Source organism: Amblyomma maculatum, chromosome 6, assembly GCF_055883805.1.
Source record: "Amblyomma maculatum isolate TAMU_Amacu chromosome 6, ASM5588380v1, whole genome shotgun sequence".
Lineage (NCBI taxonomy): Eukaryota > Metazoa > Arthropoda > Arachnida > Ixodida > Ixodidae > Amblyomma > Amblyomma maculatum.
The window spans coordinates 188,618,254-188,634,742 of record NC_139349.1 but is presented as its reverse complement, the minus strand read 5'-3'; the positions used below and the strand labels follow the sequence as shown (position 1 = coordinate 188,634,742).

The window sequence follows — 16,489 nt, the reverse complement described above, 5'->3', positions numbered from 1 at the left end:
AGTCGACAGCCACTGACACCTAGAAAGGCATGGGGGATTGAGTTTTAAAGCGCAGTTTTTAGGTAACTGCCTGGGGCCTCGTGCAGCCTGCCATGGTCATCGAGAACACATGCATCTGAGACAGTCTGGTGAATGGCAGCATTGGGACTCTGAGGGACCCCTTAAAACTATTGCATCGCATTCTTAAGAAAGGTGAAGGCTAAGTGTCTCCCCAAATACTGTTGCACATTGAGGAAAAAATCTGGAGCAATGCAAAAATTAGAGAAAGAAAAATATGAGGGACTCTTAAGGCTTAAGCGCGTGGCACGATAGCCTAGGCGACCACTCGACATATAAAGCCCCCCTTTAACCAAGACATATGAACATGCCTGCAAGGCCATCTAGGGGTAGCGTGCCTCTTTCGGAGTGCCTGATTGAAAGGTTGATCCTCATTCCACCTCATATGAGCAACCCAAATTCATTGCTCCTGCCAGCTTTCAGATTTCTTGTGGTCTCATTATTAAGTCACGCAAACCATCGAAGAATTGGCGCTCGGCCATATCAGTTGCCAGCTACCACCTGCCAGCACCATGCTCGTGATTTTTCACCCACAATGCTGACACCGCATTTTATGCGTAAAAGGACCTTTAATGTGATAGCATTCAAAACGAGAAAAGTGTGTTTGTACTACCACTTATTGTGTTCAAAAATGCAGTGCTAACACATTGCTCCACAGAACCATTGCGAAGTAGTGCATTTAATTGCGTTCTTATTTGTTTTCATAAAATTTCTTCACGAGCTGTCACTGCTCGGCTGAAAGAAACTTAGTCGGTAGGTCTGCACCATTTACAGGTTGGATGCATGGTTCTCACTCATGCCGCTAGTGATAAAGATGCCAGGTGTTCTCCTATGTGAAGAGCTCTGTTTGAATTTTGCATTACCAGGTATTGTGACTGTCAGTGATTTTTTTACTTAGGCGGTAGGGGCAGCTTATAAAGGAAAAATGTGGATGCAGGTTTCTGCAGCGGGAAAAATGTGCTGTTGCCATCGTAAAATGGGCAACTGATTCCAGTGTCTCATTTTAGGAGCTGAGGGACAGAGTGGTTCCCTTTCCTCCTTTGCAGGTGCCGTGTTGATGTCGGCCGACTACTCGCAGCTGGAGCTGCGCCTACTGGCACACCTGTCACGGGACGAGAAGCTGTGCGAAGTGTTCCGTGCCGGTGGGGATGTCTTCCGCCGGATGGCGGCCCTCTGGAGCCACTGTCACGAAGATGATGTGGACGCCCCTCTCAGGCAGCGCACAAAACAGGCAAGGCTACGACACACGTGTACAGTTAGCCACTTTTTTGGAACATGTGGCCCTGTTACGAAACTATAAGTGGCAAGACATCCAAAAATAACAACAATCTGTTTTGTCACAGAGCACTTCACAGTCAATTGTTTGAAACTGTCGTGGTACTGCTAAAAAAGTTGCCAGCTGTACAGCGCCACCAGATGGTGTTACGTACATGTACACTCTACACTACTGCACTGCAACTTCTGGTACTGCGTTGATGTAGTGTGCTTTTGCCTTTCTTGAACAGTTATTGCTAGGGTTCAAAATGGATGGGAGGAACGCTCATTCGAATGGTTGGCAGGGCTTTTGGGAGACCAACGGGCCAGTGATAGTGTTCGTGGTGGGTGGATAAGGGAGCTCGTGTCCCCATTGGGAATGTGCAGGTGCCCTAATTTACCAAAGGATGTTAGTCCTAAGTTAGTGGTGTGCCTTGGCAACGCGTTCTGTAGGTGACTAGACAAGTTGCCCCAGCCACTAATTTTGGCTGAGTGCAATGTGGCATACTCGAATTAATTTAGACATCATTTTTGGTCACATTTTGACGAGGTCAAATTTTGCTCTATTCCTATGGACTTTCTAAAGGGACTCAAGGCAACCGATGTATAGAACTGAGTGTAGGCGCTAGCCATTCCCTAATGCACTTAGTGCCATGGTATGCAAGAGCATTTGCTTGCAAACAGAGTGAAGTTGTTAATTATGCAGTTGTTTCATGGAGAAGAAGGAGGGCCCAAACTCTGTTTTTGACAATAGCGTGTGGGCAAAGAGAGTCTTACAAATCCATTTACGACTGTGCAAAGAAAAGCAGATGTTGAAAATATGACGTCAATGCTGGTCGATTTCTCGTCTTTTCATCTTGATAGATTTGAGAATCGCTGGCTATTGCTTCGTGATAAACTTTCATCTTGATAGATTCGAGAATCGCTGGCTATTGCTTCGTGATAAACTTCTTGAATGTCAGAACGCACGTGTACCAATGTTAGAAATAGCCCCTTGTCATCATAACCCATGGTTCACGACAATAATTAGGCGCAGTACAGTGAAAGCTCGTTAATTCACAACTCGTTAATTCAAAATTTTGGATAATTCGAAATAGTCATCGTGGTCCGGTCCGCATTGCATAGAAGTCTATGCGCGTAACAGCTCGTTAATTCACTCAAAAATTGGCGCCGCCACCCATAATTCGAACTGCGCGCCGCCAAGCGGCGCTGTTAAAAACCATCGTTGGAAGCTTTCACGGCAGAACGATAGATGGCACAACCATCGGGGCGCCGCTAGGGTGCTGGAACAAGTACTAAACAGTCTTTCCTGCCGCGACTCCTTCGAGGAACGACGTTTTAGTGTTATCGACCACGGTTTCGTGTTGCATTTTGTGAGCCCTCGTTTTGCACGCCGCTTGTTGTGAGCTTGTGTCCGCGAGATGTGTTCGCGTGGGAAATACTGTGCCAAGACGGTGAAGGAGAAAGTGGCTATTTTACGCGAGGTGGATGAACGGAAGGCCAGCAAAGTGGAAATCGCGAAAAAGCACGGGATTCCACCAAGCACGTTGTCGACGTACGTCCGAAATAGGAAGGCCATCGAGGATGCCTATGAAGCCGAAGATTTCGCCAGCAACAGAAAAAGGCTTCGGTTAGCCAAGTATCCGGGAATTGAGACCGCTGTGATCACGTGGGTGAAAGAAATGAGAAGCGCTGACATTCCACTGAGCGGCCCAATTATCATGGCGAAGGCGGCCGATTTCGCCCTGCGCTTGAATGTGGAAGATTTTGTCGCCTCCGAAGGATGGTTTCACCGCTTTAGAGACAGACATAATCTTGTCTTCCGGGTGTTGTCTGGAGAAGCCAAAGAAGTGGATGCAGAAACTTGTGCCACGTGGCGAAGCGGTGCTCTGCAGCAGTACTTAGAAAGCTACTCGGCACATGATATATTCAATGCTGATGAGACGGCTTTGTTTTATAAGCTCCAGCCCGACAGAACAGTAACATTTAAAGGGGACAGCTGCGCTGGCGGCAAGCGAAGCATAGAGCGGATTACTGTTCTGGTCGCCGCTAATATGACCGGGACGGAGAAGGTCCCTCTTTTTGTTGTCGGCAAGGCACATAAGCCTAGATGTTTCAAGAACATTAGGACGCTGCCGACGGAATACTCCGCCAACAGCAAGGCGTGGATGACGGGCGAATTGTTTAAAAAATGGCCCTTGAAATTCGATCGGAGGATGGAGCTAGGGAAGCGTCAAGTTCTCCTCATTGTGGATAACTGCTCGGCACACAAAGTCGACGCCAAGCTGAAAGCCACAAGGCTCGTCTTTTTGCCCACCAACACGACTGCGGCCTTGCAGCCGATGGATCAGGGGGTGATCAGAAACATCAAATGTTTCTATAGGCACCACATGATTGAGCGCATGACTTTGTGCACTGGAAACCAGAAGACCAGCACCATCACATTGCTCACAGCAATGCACATGTTGGTGTGTGCATGGGAGCAGGTCACGCCGTCCACAATTGCAAACTGCTTCCACCACTGTGGCTTTGCTGCCGGAAGTATGAAAGAAAGTGGCGACGATGGGAGTCCGGAGCCTCTGCCTGCGGCTGTGCGTGCTGTGCTGCAGGACGTCAGTTTTGATGATTACGTTGGAGTAGACAGCGATGCAGCAGTGTGCGGTGCCCTAAGTGATGAGGACATTGTCGCTGAAATTGTTGGGGAGCAGTCTGTCCCAGAAGAGGCAGAAGACGAGGACGACGACGAGGAGCAAGAGCCCGTGCGTCCATCCGCGGCAGAAGTTATGGGAGCGCTGAATGTCGCGCGCCTTTTCTTCAGCTTTGAAGAGGGGGAAGAAGACTCCCTGCGTCGCATTCGCATGCTAGAAGACCGAGTGAGTACGGTAGCCCTCAGAGAGAAGAAGCAGAAGATGATAACAGACTTTTTTGCTAAATAAATGTTTTTCGTGCCCTCCGGGCATCAAACGCCTTCATTTTTGCTCACTTTCATTAGTTCGAATTTTGGTTAATTCGAACTGGCCTGGCGGCCCCGTGGAATTTGAATTAACGAGCTTTTACTGTATACGCAAAAAAGAAACACCTATACCGACACGCAGCCGTCTCGGACTCGGAGGAGCGTTGGGAGGCTTATCATGCGCAATCTCTTCCCGTGAGAAAAGAGATAAAAGAAGCTAAAGATGCTTTCTTTAATACTGAAATTTCTAACATGATGCGGAATGATCCAAATAAATTTTGGAAGGTTGTAAAACCCAGTTCTTCTAACGCTCTCCCGAGTTTAGATATACAGTCGAACCCGGATATATCGAATTTTGGTTATATCGAACTCATGGAATATCCCCTTGAAAATCCCATGTAAAAGTATAGGAAAGCCGCGTCATATATCGAACTCAATTTCACCGGTCGTTCGATATATCGAACTCCGCACCACTCACTGGAAAGTGTGCCTTCCCCAAAGACGATCGCATCATCCTCGGCCGTTTGCCGCGTGATGTTTTCAAGCCACGCGCGGAAGGAATTTGAGGGGACAGTTCAGCTAGGGCAGCGCTGCACCCTATCCTCAAAGGCATCTGTGGCTATTGTTTACCGCGCGCCAGCACGTGATGTTTGCAAGCCATGTGCGTGAATGAACCAGAGAGAACCCGTGGAAACGAGAGGGGGAAAACGCAATAGAGCGAAGCGTAAGGGTGTGCCCATTCTTTTGCCGAGCTATCTCTCTCCTTCCTCTTTCCCGGCCTTCGTTCGCAGTAGCAGTGCTATGCATGCGCCAAGCCAGTTCAGCCCGTTTTCAGACTGAACGTCGGACGCTTTCTCCAGCGTGTGTTGTGAACCCTCTGCGCGTGGCGGCTGACATGGCTATGGTGCCTGCGGAAGTTAGGAAGCGGCAGATTTTTTTTTTTGCGACAGTCGTTTGTTCTTATCGTTGTGCTGTGCGCGCGGCGTAGCGTAAGATATGGCGTTACAAAGCGACTTTCTTTTTTTTTTTTTTTTTGCGGGAGTCGTTTATTTTTGCATGTATGAATCAACGAAAGCATGCGGTCAGCTGCGATCATGACACCGGCTTTTAGCACTTTTCGCTTCAAACAGCATTTGCAGCTACTTTATCACGCTTTCCAATGATTTTGTGGCAGTAGACTACGCCCGCCCCAAGCGCGGCGTGATAAATCGAACCAAGCTTGTGCAATCAAGCCATCACGGGCAGTCTGCCAAGTTCGCTCCCAGCCGCAGCAGGAGCTATCAGAAGATAAACACGCCGCGACCAGCTTCTTGGCACGCTGCCAAGAAATGAGCTGTGGATGAGGCGACCGAAACGGAGTGTGACATGCAAGCGATAACGCTGGCGATTTCTGCTGCGCCGACACACAGAAACCTTGTTTTGAGCTGGTGCGGTGGCTCGTACGACACAGTTTCTACAAGTTGAAAATTTTTTGCTCTCTCGCTGCCGCTCATCGCTGAAATCGCTTAACGCTTTTTTGTTTTTTCCAAAATTCTCGAATGCAGAAGTGGAGGGTGCGTTCATTATGCGAGTGAGTTGATTACGCGACAAATACAGTATCGTTTTTTCGCATCGTGAGTGCCATCCCAAGTTGATATATCGAACTATTTCGCGATCCCCTTTGAGTTCGATATATCTGGGTTCGACTGTAGATGGCATGCCAATCGACGAATATCTTTTGGCGAATCAATTCAATGTGTATTTCAGTACTGTTTTTACTGACAAGGAGTGTTTTTCCGACACGGGCATTCTGGAATCTGTTGGACACTCCATGAATGATATCACTGTTTCCTGTCGTGGGGTAGAGTGTGCCATTGATCGTTTGCCTTCAAACTCTAGTCCCGGACCCGATGGAATTTCCACAAAACTGTTAAAACTAACCAAGCATATTTTTGGACCACTGCTGTGCAGGCTGTTCCGTTCTCCCTTGACACTGGCAAATTGCCTAAGGATTGGAAAATTGTTCATGTCATTCCTGTCTTTAAGTCTGGAGACAAAAATTCACTTCACAATTAGTACAGGCCTATCTCGCTCACTTGCGTTTCATGTAGGTTCCTTGAGCACATTATAGCATCTCAAATCATGCAGTGCCTTGTGAATTCTAAGCTCATCTTTTCTAATCAGTACGGGTTTCAACGTGGACGTTCCTGCGAATCGCAGCAGTTTGAGTTGGTCACTGATCTTCACCATTCTGTTCATTCGACTCATCCCATTGATGCCATCTTTATTGATTTCGCTGAAGCCTTAGATCGCATTCCTCACTTCCGCTTAATCCATAAGCTTAATGCAATGAATTTATCCCCTGGGGTCATTGACTGGATCAAGGACGTTTTAACTGATCGCTTTCGATCTGTTATCATTAGCAAAAACGTCTCCGCTCCTGTCTCAGTGAAATTGGGTGCACCTCAGGGTTCCGTCTTAGGACCAATTCTTTTTCTCATGTACGTAAATGACCTACATTATAACATTGCCTGTAATATTAGTTTGTTTGCAGACAATTGTGTCATTTACCATCCCATTAAAACCCCTCGTGACCACATTATCTTACAGGATGACTTAAATGTGATTTCTGACTGGTGTAAAACGTGGCTAATGCAAGTAAATACTGACAAAACTAAAGCTCAAACGTTTACTAAAAGGTGACACGTTGTCCTTCATACCTACTTCACTAGAAACGATGCCATTAAACATGTATCCTTCCTTAAATACCTAGGAGTACATTTATCTTTTGACCCTACTTGGGATACTCACATTGAACACATTATCAACAAGGCCGCTAAAACATTAGGCTTTCTAAAACGCACTCTCTATCAAGCTAATGAAAAAACTAAACTCTTAGCCTATACAACACTTGTCAGGTCTCAGCTTGAATATGCATCCATCATTTGGCACCCTCATCAAGCTTACTTAGAACACTCCATTGAATCACTACAGAGTAAAGCAGCCAGGTTTATTGCCCACGATTATTCCTACCCAACTAGTGTAAGCAGTCTCAAGCAACGATTTAACTTATTGCCCCTTGTAACTAGGCAGGCAAATGCCCGCCTATCTTTCATGCACAAACTATATCACGGTTCATCAGACTTTCGAAAAACGTTCCTTTGTCCTGCCCCCCACATATCTGCTCGTGTAGACCATCCGTTTAAAATTAACCCCATACATGCGCGCACATATATGTCTAAATATTCACCACTGCTACTCACTATTTCACAATGGAACAGTTTGCCAGCAGATGTCGCTACCATACCTGACCATAGTTCATTCCTCAAGGCTTTGGAGGGAATTGAATGTTAAACTGACTTAACTTTCTTAATAGTATTTTGCGGTGCTCATTACTTTTTTTCCTTGATGTGTAGTGCTGTGTTGTGGGTTGTTCATTTCAGCCTACTGCTCGGTATTATGCGCGCGCATACCTCTTTTCTTAAGAGTGTGTAAAATTGCTTAGGTCACATAACTACTGTATAAAAAAAATAGCAACCTGAATGACTTCTTTTTTTCTGATCCTTAAGTGTGATTGTTACTTATGTGCCTGTTATAATCAATTTTGTTCACGTGGCTCCACCCCCCCCTATGTAATGCCTGAAAGGGCCTTTAGGGTGCATAAATAAATAAATAAATAAATAAACACACTGCGGCCCGCAGACCACTGAAACGCGCGCCTTCTAAGGAGAAGACTTGCTTCGCTGGAGCGCGGCGGGCATACCGTTTTTTTCGTGTGATCTTGCCCCCAGTCTATTTGATGGCGTGTTTCACCCTGTCTTCGCACTGAGTCATGGCAGCACATGTTCTGTGCCGCGACCGCTTTTCCCCTGTGCCTCCGACTCTGCATGCCATTTCTGTGCCATTTCTTTATGTTTTGCGCAGCGGTTAAGGGTCGGCTACTGCGCCGTTATTCTTTTGGGCTGTGCGGAAGGGCTAGCTTTCTGACCGTACTACAGTCGAACCTGGATAATTCGAATTTTGATTATATCGAACTCACGGAATATCCTTTTGAAAATCCCATGTAAAAGTATAGGAAAGCTGTGTCGTATATCGAACTCCGTTCCACACATTGGACAATGTGCCTTCCTCAAAAATGATCGCATCACCCTTGGCCGTTTGCCGCGTGACGTTTTTAAGCCACGCGTGGAAGGAATGAGACAGCGTAGTTCGCCGACCGCTGGTCTTGGTCAGCGCCGCACCCTTTCCCCAAAGGTGCGCACATCTGCGTAATCGTTTGCCGTGCGCCAGCACGTGACGTTTGCAAGCCATGTGCGTGAAGGAACACGAGGAAACCAATCCAGCCGCAGTGTTCGGGAGAGGGGAAAAATGTGATAGAGCGAAGCACAAGGGTGTGCCCACTCTTCTGCCGAGCTTTGTCTCTCCCCTTCCTCTCTCTTTCCCGGTCCTCGTTCGCAGCAGCACGCACTACGCATGCGCGGACAAGCCAGCTCGGCCCGTGACAGACGCTTCTCCGGTGTCGTGCGATTTGCGTCTCGTGTCGTCGTGCTCAACGTGTGGACGCTAAGCGGCAGATTTTTATTATTATTCATTATTGATATAAACAGCGCGAACACGAAAACAAGGGACAAGAAACAAGAAAGCCACAGTACATGCGCTGTACTGTGGCTTTCTTGTTTCTTGTCCCTTGTTTTCGTGTTCGCGCTGTTTATATCAATAATGAATAAGTACCAACTCGCCCAACAAAGTATCTTGATAAGCCATATTTTATTATTATTATTATTTTTTTGGGATAGCGTTTATCCTTGCTGTCGTGCTGAACGTGCGACAGCGTATGCTATGGCGGCTGCGGATGTTAAGAAATGGCTGATCTTTTTTCTTTTTTTTTTTTTTTTTGGAGAGCATCATTCATTCTTGCATCTATGAATCAATGAAAGCAGGCGGTCAGCTGCGATTATGACACCGGCTTTTAACATTTTTCGCTTCAAACGGCATTTGCAGCTTTTACGCCTTCCAATGATTTTGTGGCAGTGGACTACGCTCGCTCCAAGCGCGGCGTGATGAATCGAACCAGGCACTCTACCAAGTTTACTCCCCGCCAAATACGCAGTGACATTACCGCTGCACAACATCTTGGCACGCTGCCAAGAAATGAGCTGTGGATGTGCCACCAAATGCTTTTTGGGCAAAAGTGGGGAGTGGGTTCATTATGCGAGTGGGTTAATAGAGGCTTTACAAAAGTTAGCGCCATCTAGTGAAAGAAACAGAAACTATGCGCGGCGGCCATGTTTTGCTCAGTCCGCCCGCGCCTCCCATCGAGTACGCTGTCAACGTGCGCCTTCGTAGAACCCGTGCATGCACCGAAAGGTGCATTGGAATGCTCACAAGCGATTGTTTCATTTTTTAACATCACAGCAGTCGCTGTTAGCTCCAAGCTCTATTCAGAATGATGCCAGCATGTTGTTGCGTGTCCTTCTGCAGCCAGCGCACCATCATAGACGCGCACGGAGTCAAGGTATACGTGTGTATGCGACCGTTCGTTTGCAGTCCTAATTGGCTTTACAAGGGTCACTTGCATCATGTAAAGCATTACTGCACGTCCCTCTGACTGGGAGCTAGCTCACAGAATGTGCTATCACCTAAAACAGCAAGGTTGTTTTGCGCGCTATGGAGCCTTGTGAACTTGAAGGATAAGCTTATGCTGTGATGGAGGACACGGGAGAAGGAGCAATGCATGTATAACGAATGCTATTGTGCAAATATGTTCTTTGAAACATTTTGTACGTAGGTTACATTTACCATAGTGTATTTGACTTAAGACACGGGCATGATTACCGAAACTACTTTTTACAGTCGTACGAAAGGGTAGTGCTTGGTGCAGAGAGCAATACGGTTGTCTAGTGCGCCCAAGGTGCATGTTTCACGCTGCAAAAGCAAGCGGCTGCCAAACCCGCGGCGTCTAGAAAAGCAGGAAAAGATGACATCCCACTAGTGTGTTGTAATATGCTCACGTACAGCCCGTTTCGACCGGTCCACGTTCAGAGCGCGCAGCTCAGGTTTTATACCTGCCAGCGCGGCCGATAAAATAACAAAGCGTGCGCTTCACTTTTGTGTTTTTTCGAATCACTCGATGGTTTGCTAATTCACAGCTACCTGAAATTCACTGGAATGTTTAAATATGTCGATTTCTTGTTTATTCCCTGTGTCAGAAAGTAAACATTTGAAGCCGTAATCTCATATGAAAGCGCTGACATTGGAAGCTTAGAGGAACTCGGAGAAGGAGGAACTCGGCTGAAACGAAAAGAAATTTGAAAAAGTCAACTCACATTACTGCGAAGTGTTTGTGCTTTGTGTAACTGGCTGTGTTAATAAAATCAGATTTATATTATATCATATCGTTATAGAAAAATTAGGGGGTCACTTAAGCTCCGCCGTTAAAGGTATAACGCGATAGTGTATCTCTCTCATACACACACACGCACGATGTTTTCTTTCTTCACGTGTTATATTTTTAGTTCTTTTATTTATTTATTTTATTTACCAAATACTGCAGGCCCTAACTGGGCTCTAGCAGGAGGGGCGAAAAGAATACAATGCAGTGAAATATGAATTCATCAAAAGTAACATACTACACAGAAGTGTTATATGTTATATGTTGTTATATATGTTATATTTCTATGTTATGTATATTATGTTATTTTTCTATCATTTCTTAATTTTTATTTTATTTGATGTTTTATATTTTTATACACCAATACGCATGCGTCAGCAACAATCGGCTTTCCATTCTGAGCAATCTGACACTTTTGAACACATTGTTCAACTATTTCAAGTAATCAATTACACATTCTAAAATTTTCTTCCTTAGCATCACCAAGCACTGGGTTTTCATTCTGACACCTTTAAACCCTTATTTTCCAATTTTTCCTTTTTTTCATTTCTTTATTTCATCAATTGATCAATTAATTACAAAGATTTTATTAACTCGTCATCGCCTATCGCACACCAATCAATATTCAATCACTGGAAGCACAAATTACCATGGCACTTTTTTTTTTTACGCAGCCCCCGATTATTTCCGAGACTAATGCCAACTACTGCGTCGATGACATGGGAAGGAAAGTGCTAAGCGCCAGTCCAACTTATGTCAAATTACGCATGATCCTTTTATCATAAAATAAAATGCGTTCTCGCTCATTTCACCAACCAAGGATGAGCAACGGTGATTGCGCAAACCAAGCAAACAAACTCGCGATGATCTCTCATAGGCATTAAAGTAAACAGCAAAGGCGGCCAGACAAAACAAATCCACATTACAGAACTCTGGATACTGTACCTGGATAGGGATGACGCTGCTGATTGCCGAGGGGGAGGGGGGGGGGGCATGCACGACTCGTAGAGCAATTTGTAACTGCGCTCGGCAGAACAGCCGGTGGGCCCCGCCACTTCTCGGCTGTCAAAATACGCTTCTAGGCGTCTCTAACAGAAACCGCCAGGGACCGAACAGAGGTCCAAGCACAGCACACTAGGTTAAAACGTGAAAAGCGCGAACAGAACGGCGAGCGCTGACGGACGGACACGAAGCGAACGGATGGAGCGAACAAAATATGGCGGTCAGCGCGGGATCAGGGTGCCGCTCACGGTTGCCAGACGTACTTTTGTAAACCCTCTATTACGCGACAAATACAGTATCATTTTTCACAATCGCAAGTGGCGTCTCAAGCCGATTTCTGTATATCGAATTATCAATATATCGAACTATTTTGCGATCCCCTTCGAGTTCGATATATCTAGGTTCGACAAACAAAATGCCGAAGTACAAGATTTTAACGCTGCAGCAGAAGTTCTGCTTCATCCAAGTTCTGCTTGTTCCCGTGAAGGCTTGATGCGCCAAGCCTGGTTCGATTTATCACGCCTCATGATTGCAGCAGCTAACCGCGTGCTTTCGTTGATTCATACATGCAAAGATAAACAACTCCCACAAAAAAAAAAATACAAAAAAAAACCCCTGCCGCTTCTTAACGTCCGAGCAGCACAATGATAAGAAAGGATGACTCGCAAAAGAAAAGAACAAAAAAAAACAAAACAAAGAGAGAGAGCTGCCGCTTTTTAACGTCCGCAGGCGCCATAGCCACGTCAGCCACCGCGCGCAGAGGGTTCGCAACAAACGCTGCAGAAAACATTCGATGCCTGTCTGAAAATGGGCTGAGCTGGCTTGGCGCATGCGTAGCGCGTGCTGAAGGAGAGAGATAGCTCGGCAAAAGGATGGGCACGCCCACGCACATGGCTTGCAAACGTCGTGTTGGCGTGCGGGAAACGATAATTGCAGATGCGCGTGCCTTTGGGGAATGGCCGCTTGCTGCCCAGACTAGCCGTCGCCGAACTGTCCCCTCTCATTCTTTCCGCGCGTGGCTTGAAAACGTCACGCGGCAAACTGCCAAGAGTGATGCGATCATCTTTGGGGAAGGCACATTTTCCAGTGCGTGGTGCGGAGTTCGATATATTGAACGACCGGTGAAATTGAGTTCGATATATGACGCGGCTTTCCTATACTTTTACATGGGATTTTCAAGGGGATATTCCATGAGTTCGATATATAACCAAAATTCGATATATCCGGGTTCGACTGTACAGTAGCCGACGGGTAATTCGGACTTCAGTGAGGCACCGTCAGTCACCCCATAGAAGCGCATACATATTCGTGACGGTTATTTCGGACTTTAAAAGTCCGAAAGTTCGATTTTTCGGACTAATTTCAGTCACCTGCAGGCCAAAATCTGCCATCTTATCGGCTTTTCGCCGGCGCAACAAGCGCCATCTTGGATTGAGGTGGATTGGCTCTGCAGTTGGATTGGCTTGACATGGTTTCGGTGCCCCATTTTTGCCAGGCGAGGCCCCTGCAATCTCTGCCACTTCGAGGTGGCAGTCGGATTGTCATCCTCGTCAACCTGCTTTTGTCGCCAACGCTGACGTGGGCAGCTATCTCTTTGTGCTTTGTCTCATACGTCCGCCGTGTTGTCACACGAGTTTCTCCGACCGCGTCAACCGAGTGGCGCGCCGTCAATCCTTTCGCCGTTTTGTGATTGCGTCCGGCGGTTCCACCGCTCTGAACGAAGACCTCATCGTTGACTTTCGCGGGAACGGAATAGACATTCCAACGGGCTCCACGTTCCGCGAGTTTGTTGAAGTGGACGACGGCCTCGATATGTGTGCGGACCTCACGGACGACGAACTTGTACGCCAGGTTCTTCAACCTGAAGACGAGTCGGACTCCGACGACGACTCGGGCGGCCTACCACAGCCATCGCTGGCACAAATTACGAACGCTGTGAACTTGCTGTCTAGCGTGTACAGCGAAACAACAACTTTGGCGCAAATACAAGCGCAAATCGTCGCCAGCAAAAGAAATTTGCCGCAAGGTAAAATCGGCTACTTTTTTAAGCCGATTTCCTCTGAATAAAGTGATTTTTTGTGCTTCACGAATTTTTCGGACTGTTCGATTATTCGGACCATTTTTCGGGTCCCTTCAAGTCCGAAAAAACGGTCGGCGACTATTTCGTTATTGTGGGGTTCAACCTGGCTTCCATTTTGAATTAAAAGAAAAAAAAAATCGAGACTTCAGATCTGGGGTGCACCTAGTAGATGTATATCAGACCCCTGTGCAAATATTTTTTACTCGCCGGAAGCGTATAAAAAGAAAGAAGAAAGCAGTTGCAGCAGTGAGAGTACTGTGCTTACATGATTGTAAGCCTACCAGTTATTAAATTAAGAAAAGCCGTGGTGGAGGGAGTAGGGTTGACTTATATTTGAAACCAAAGCTTGGCGAAAGAAATCATACTCCCTATGATTGCTCTACAGCTCTGCCCATAGCATACAATCGAGTTAATGTGGTATATCTTATATCCAGTTCACATGCTAAGTACTGTCCAAAAAGAAAATCTGCTGAGATCCTTAGAGTTTGCTTAGGAGCACACTGAGATTGCAGACAAATATCTTCACTCCTGACAGATGCCTAAATATGCCATTTCTGTTGACAGCTAACAGCACCTTGTATTTTAGCACTAGTTTCACACTCTCAATTATGCTTTCATCAACTCGTTCCCGTAATAAGAACAATATTGTTCTCGCAGATTTAACGGCTGTATATGCGAAGGTTACGAAAACACCTAAGAGAAAGCTTTATGCCTATAGCAGGGCGGACTACGAGGCGATCAACGCCGCTTTCGAGATGTACTTCCCAACTTTTGATGCCCTTGTGTATCAGAGGTACAAGGAATCTAACTCGTCAGAGTGTTTGGCCTTGCTGAAAATAATAAAAATTGAATTCAGTCGAAAATCCCGCATTGCAAAAGACATATCTTTCGCATCTAGGCGAAAAGCTTGTCAAGGACACCAAAGAATTTTGGAGGTATGCGAAACGTAATGGCAAAGAAAACTACTCTGCACCAGCTTTAAAAATTGATGTGGAAATCATTCATCACAATGAGGGGAAAGTTGAATGTTTTAGCCGTTATTTCTCATCTGTATTTATGCCTTCTAATTCACGTCAAGTCGCTCTTCCTTTGTGGAGATTAACTGTATGCCGGAAGTCACTTTCTGTGCTAATGGAGTCTGTAAATTGTTGAAAGATGTGAATCAGGATAAGGCGCGTGGTAATTGTAAGAAATTACGCGAATACGTTATGCCTTTACTTCACATGGTTCTTTTCAAAAGTCTCTCAGTGAAATTGTCTTGCCATGTGATTGGAAGTTGGCACGAGTTGTTCCTATTTATAAGAGTGGTATGAGAAACTCCGTTATGAACTACAGGCCCGTCTCCTTGACTAGTATCCCCTGTAAAATTATGGAGCGAACAAACTGCGCAAACAAAGGGCCATAACTCGCGCGAACACCATGCACTCTGAGTCGCTTGCTGGCCTGACAGATGCAGCTGAAAATTCTGTGCTGCTGCCACAAATCAAGAGCTTCATTCGGGAAGAAGTTGCTCGACAGCTCTCCCTTATGTCCTGCCATGAAGAGCCTTCCTAACACCTAGCTCCCAGTTTGCGTCAGATTATTCAGGAACAAGTAGCTGAATCTCTTCCTCCAGCCCTCAATCCATGCCTGTCGCAGCCCCGTTGACATATGCGGCTGTTGCTGCCCGACCACCACCTACATATGCTCCGCCGCAACCTGCCTATGTGCAGCCGCCTCCTGGTCCTGCTCGAGAACCTGCGCAGTTTATTCGACCGGCTCCAAGACCGCGCAATCCCTGGTGCACGACAGATAACCGGCCAATTTGTTATACTTGCGGGCTGGCTGGACATATTTCTCGTTACTGTCGAAACCGTCTCCCAGTGTCGGCACCACCTACTCATGCTTCTGGGTACTGGTCTTCGACGCCTCAGTATTCCGCGCCTACTGAGCCTCCAGCCAGCCATCATTTCTCCCCAGTCCGCTCAGCCATGTCCGACCGCCGTTCACCATTGCCGCGACACCGCTCTATCTCTCCGATGCGACGTCGACAGAACGCTTCATGTGAGGAAAACTAGAGGCCGCAGTTCCTGAGGCGAGAACTGCGACCCCGTCGAACTTTCAAAGTCCTCATCTGTCGCCGGCCAACCTTATTGTAGTTTTCGTCGAGGGCGTTGCTGTCATGGCTCTAATTGACACTGGTGCTGCGATTTCGGTTATGGACGCAAAACTATGTAGCTCTTTAAAGAAAGTGAAGGCGCCAATTGCGGGACTTTCGCTGCGAACGGCCAGCATTCAGCATATCAAGCCTTTAGCAGCGTGCACCGCTCGAGTAGCTATCCAGAGTTGCCTTTATATGATTGAGTTCGTCGTGCTGCCAAGTTGCTCACACGCTGTTATTTTAGGCTGGGATTTTCTGTCGCGTCACGCTGCTATTATCGATTGTGCTCGAGCTGAAGTGGGGTTCTCGACTTTGCCTGATGCATTACCAGACGCTGATCCACGAAATTCCTGTGCTAATGCCCTCGTCGCCGAAGATATTGACCTTCCTCTCTGCTCTTTTGTGCTTGTTCGTGTCGCTTGTGCCTCTGTTAGCGATGAGACCATTCTCTTCACACCAGCTCATACTTTCCTGCGCTGCAAGTGTCTTCCATTGCCCTATGCTGTGCTCGCTATTTTCGCTGGCCTTTCCATGTTATGGGTCTCTAACCCATTTAACTCCCCTACTGCTTTGTGCCATGGTGAATGCCTCGGCAGTATCCAGCCAATCGCATCTCTTCTGATCTCTGAGGAA

At 46.7% G+C, this 16,489-nt stretch overlaps 1 protein-coding gene across 1 annotated transcript in view; it reads left to right on the top strand.

Moving 5' to 3' along the window:
* LOC146187595 (DNA polymerase theta-like) overlaps positions 1-16,489 on the top strand; it is a 163,881-nt gene that overhangs the window by 129,693 nt on the left and 17,699 nt on the right. The window contains exon 22 of the mRNA XM_084608233.1: positions 1,104-1,288. Coding sequence (XP_084464359.1) covers positions 1,104-1,288 — 185 coding nt within the window. The remainder of the gene's footprint in view (positions 1-1,103; positions 1,289-16,489) is intronic.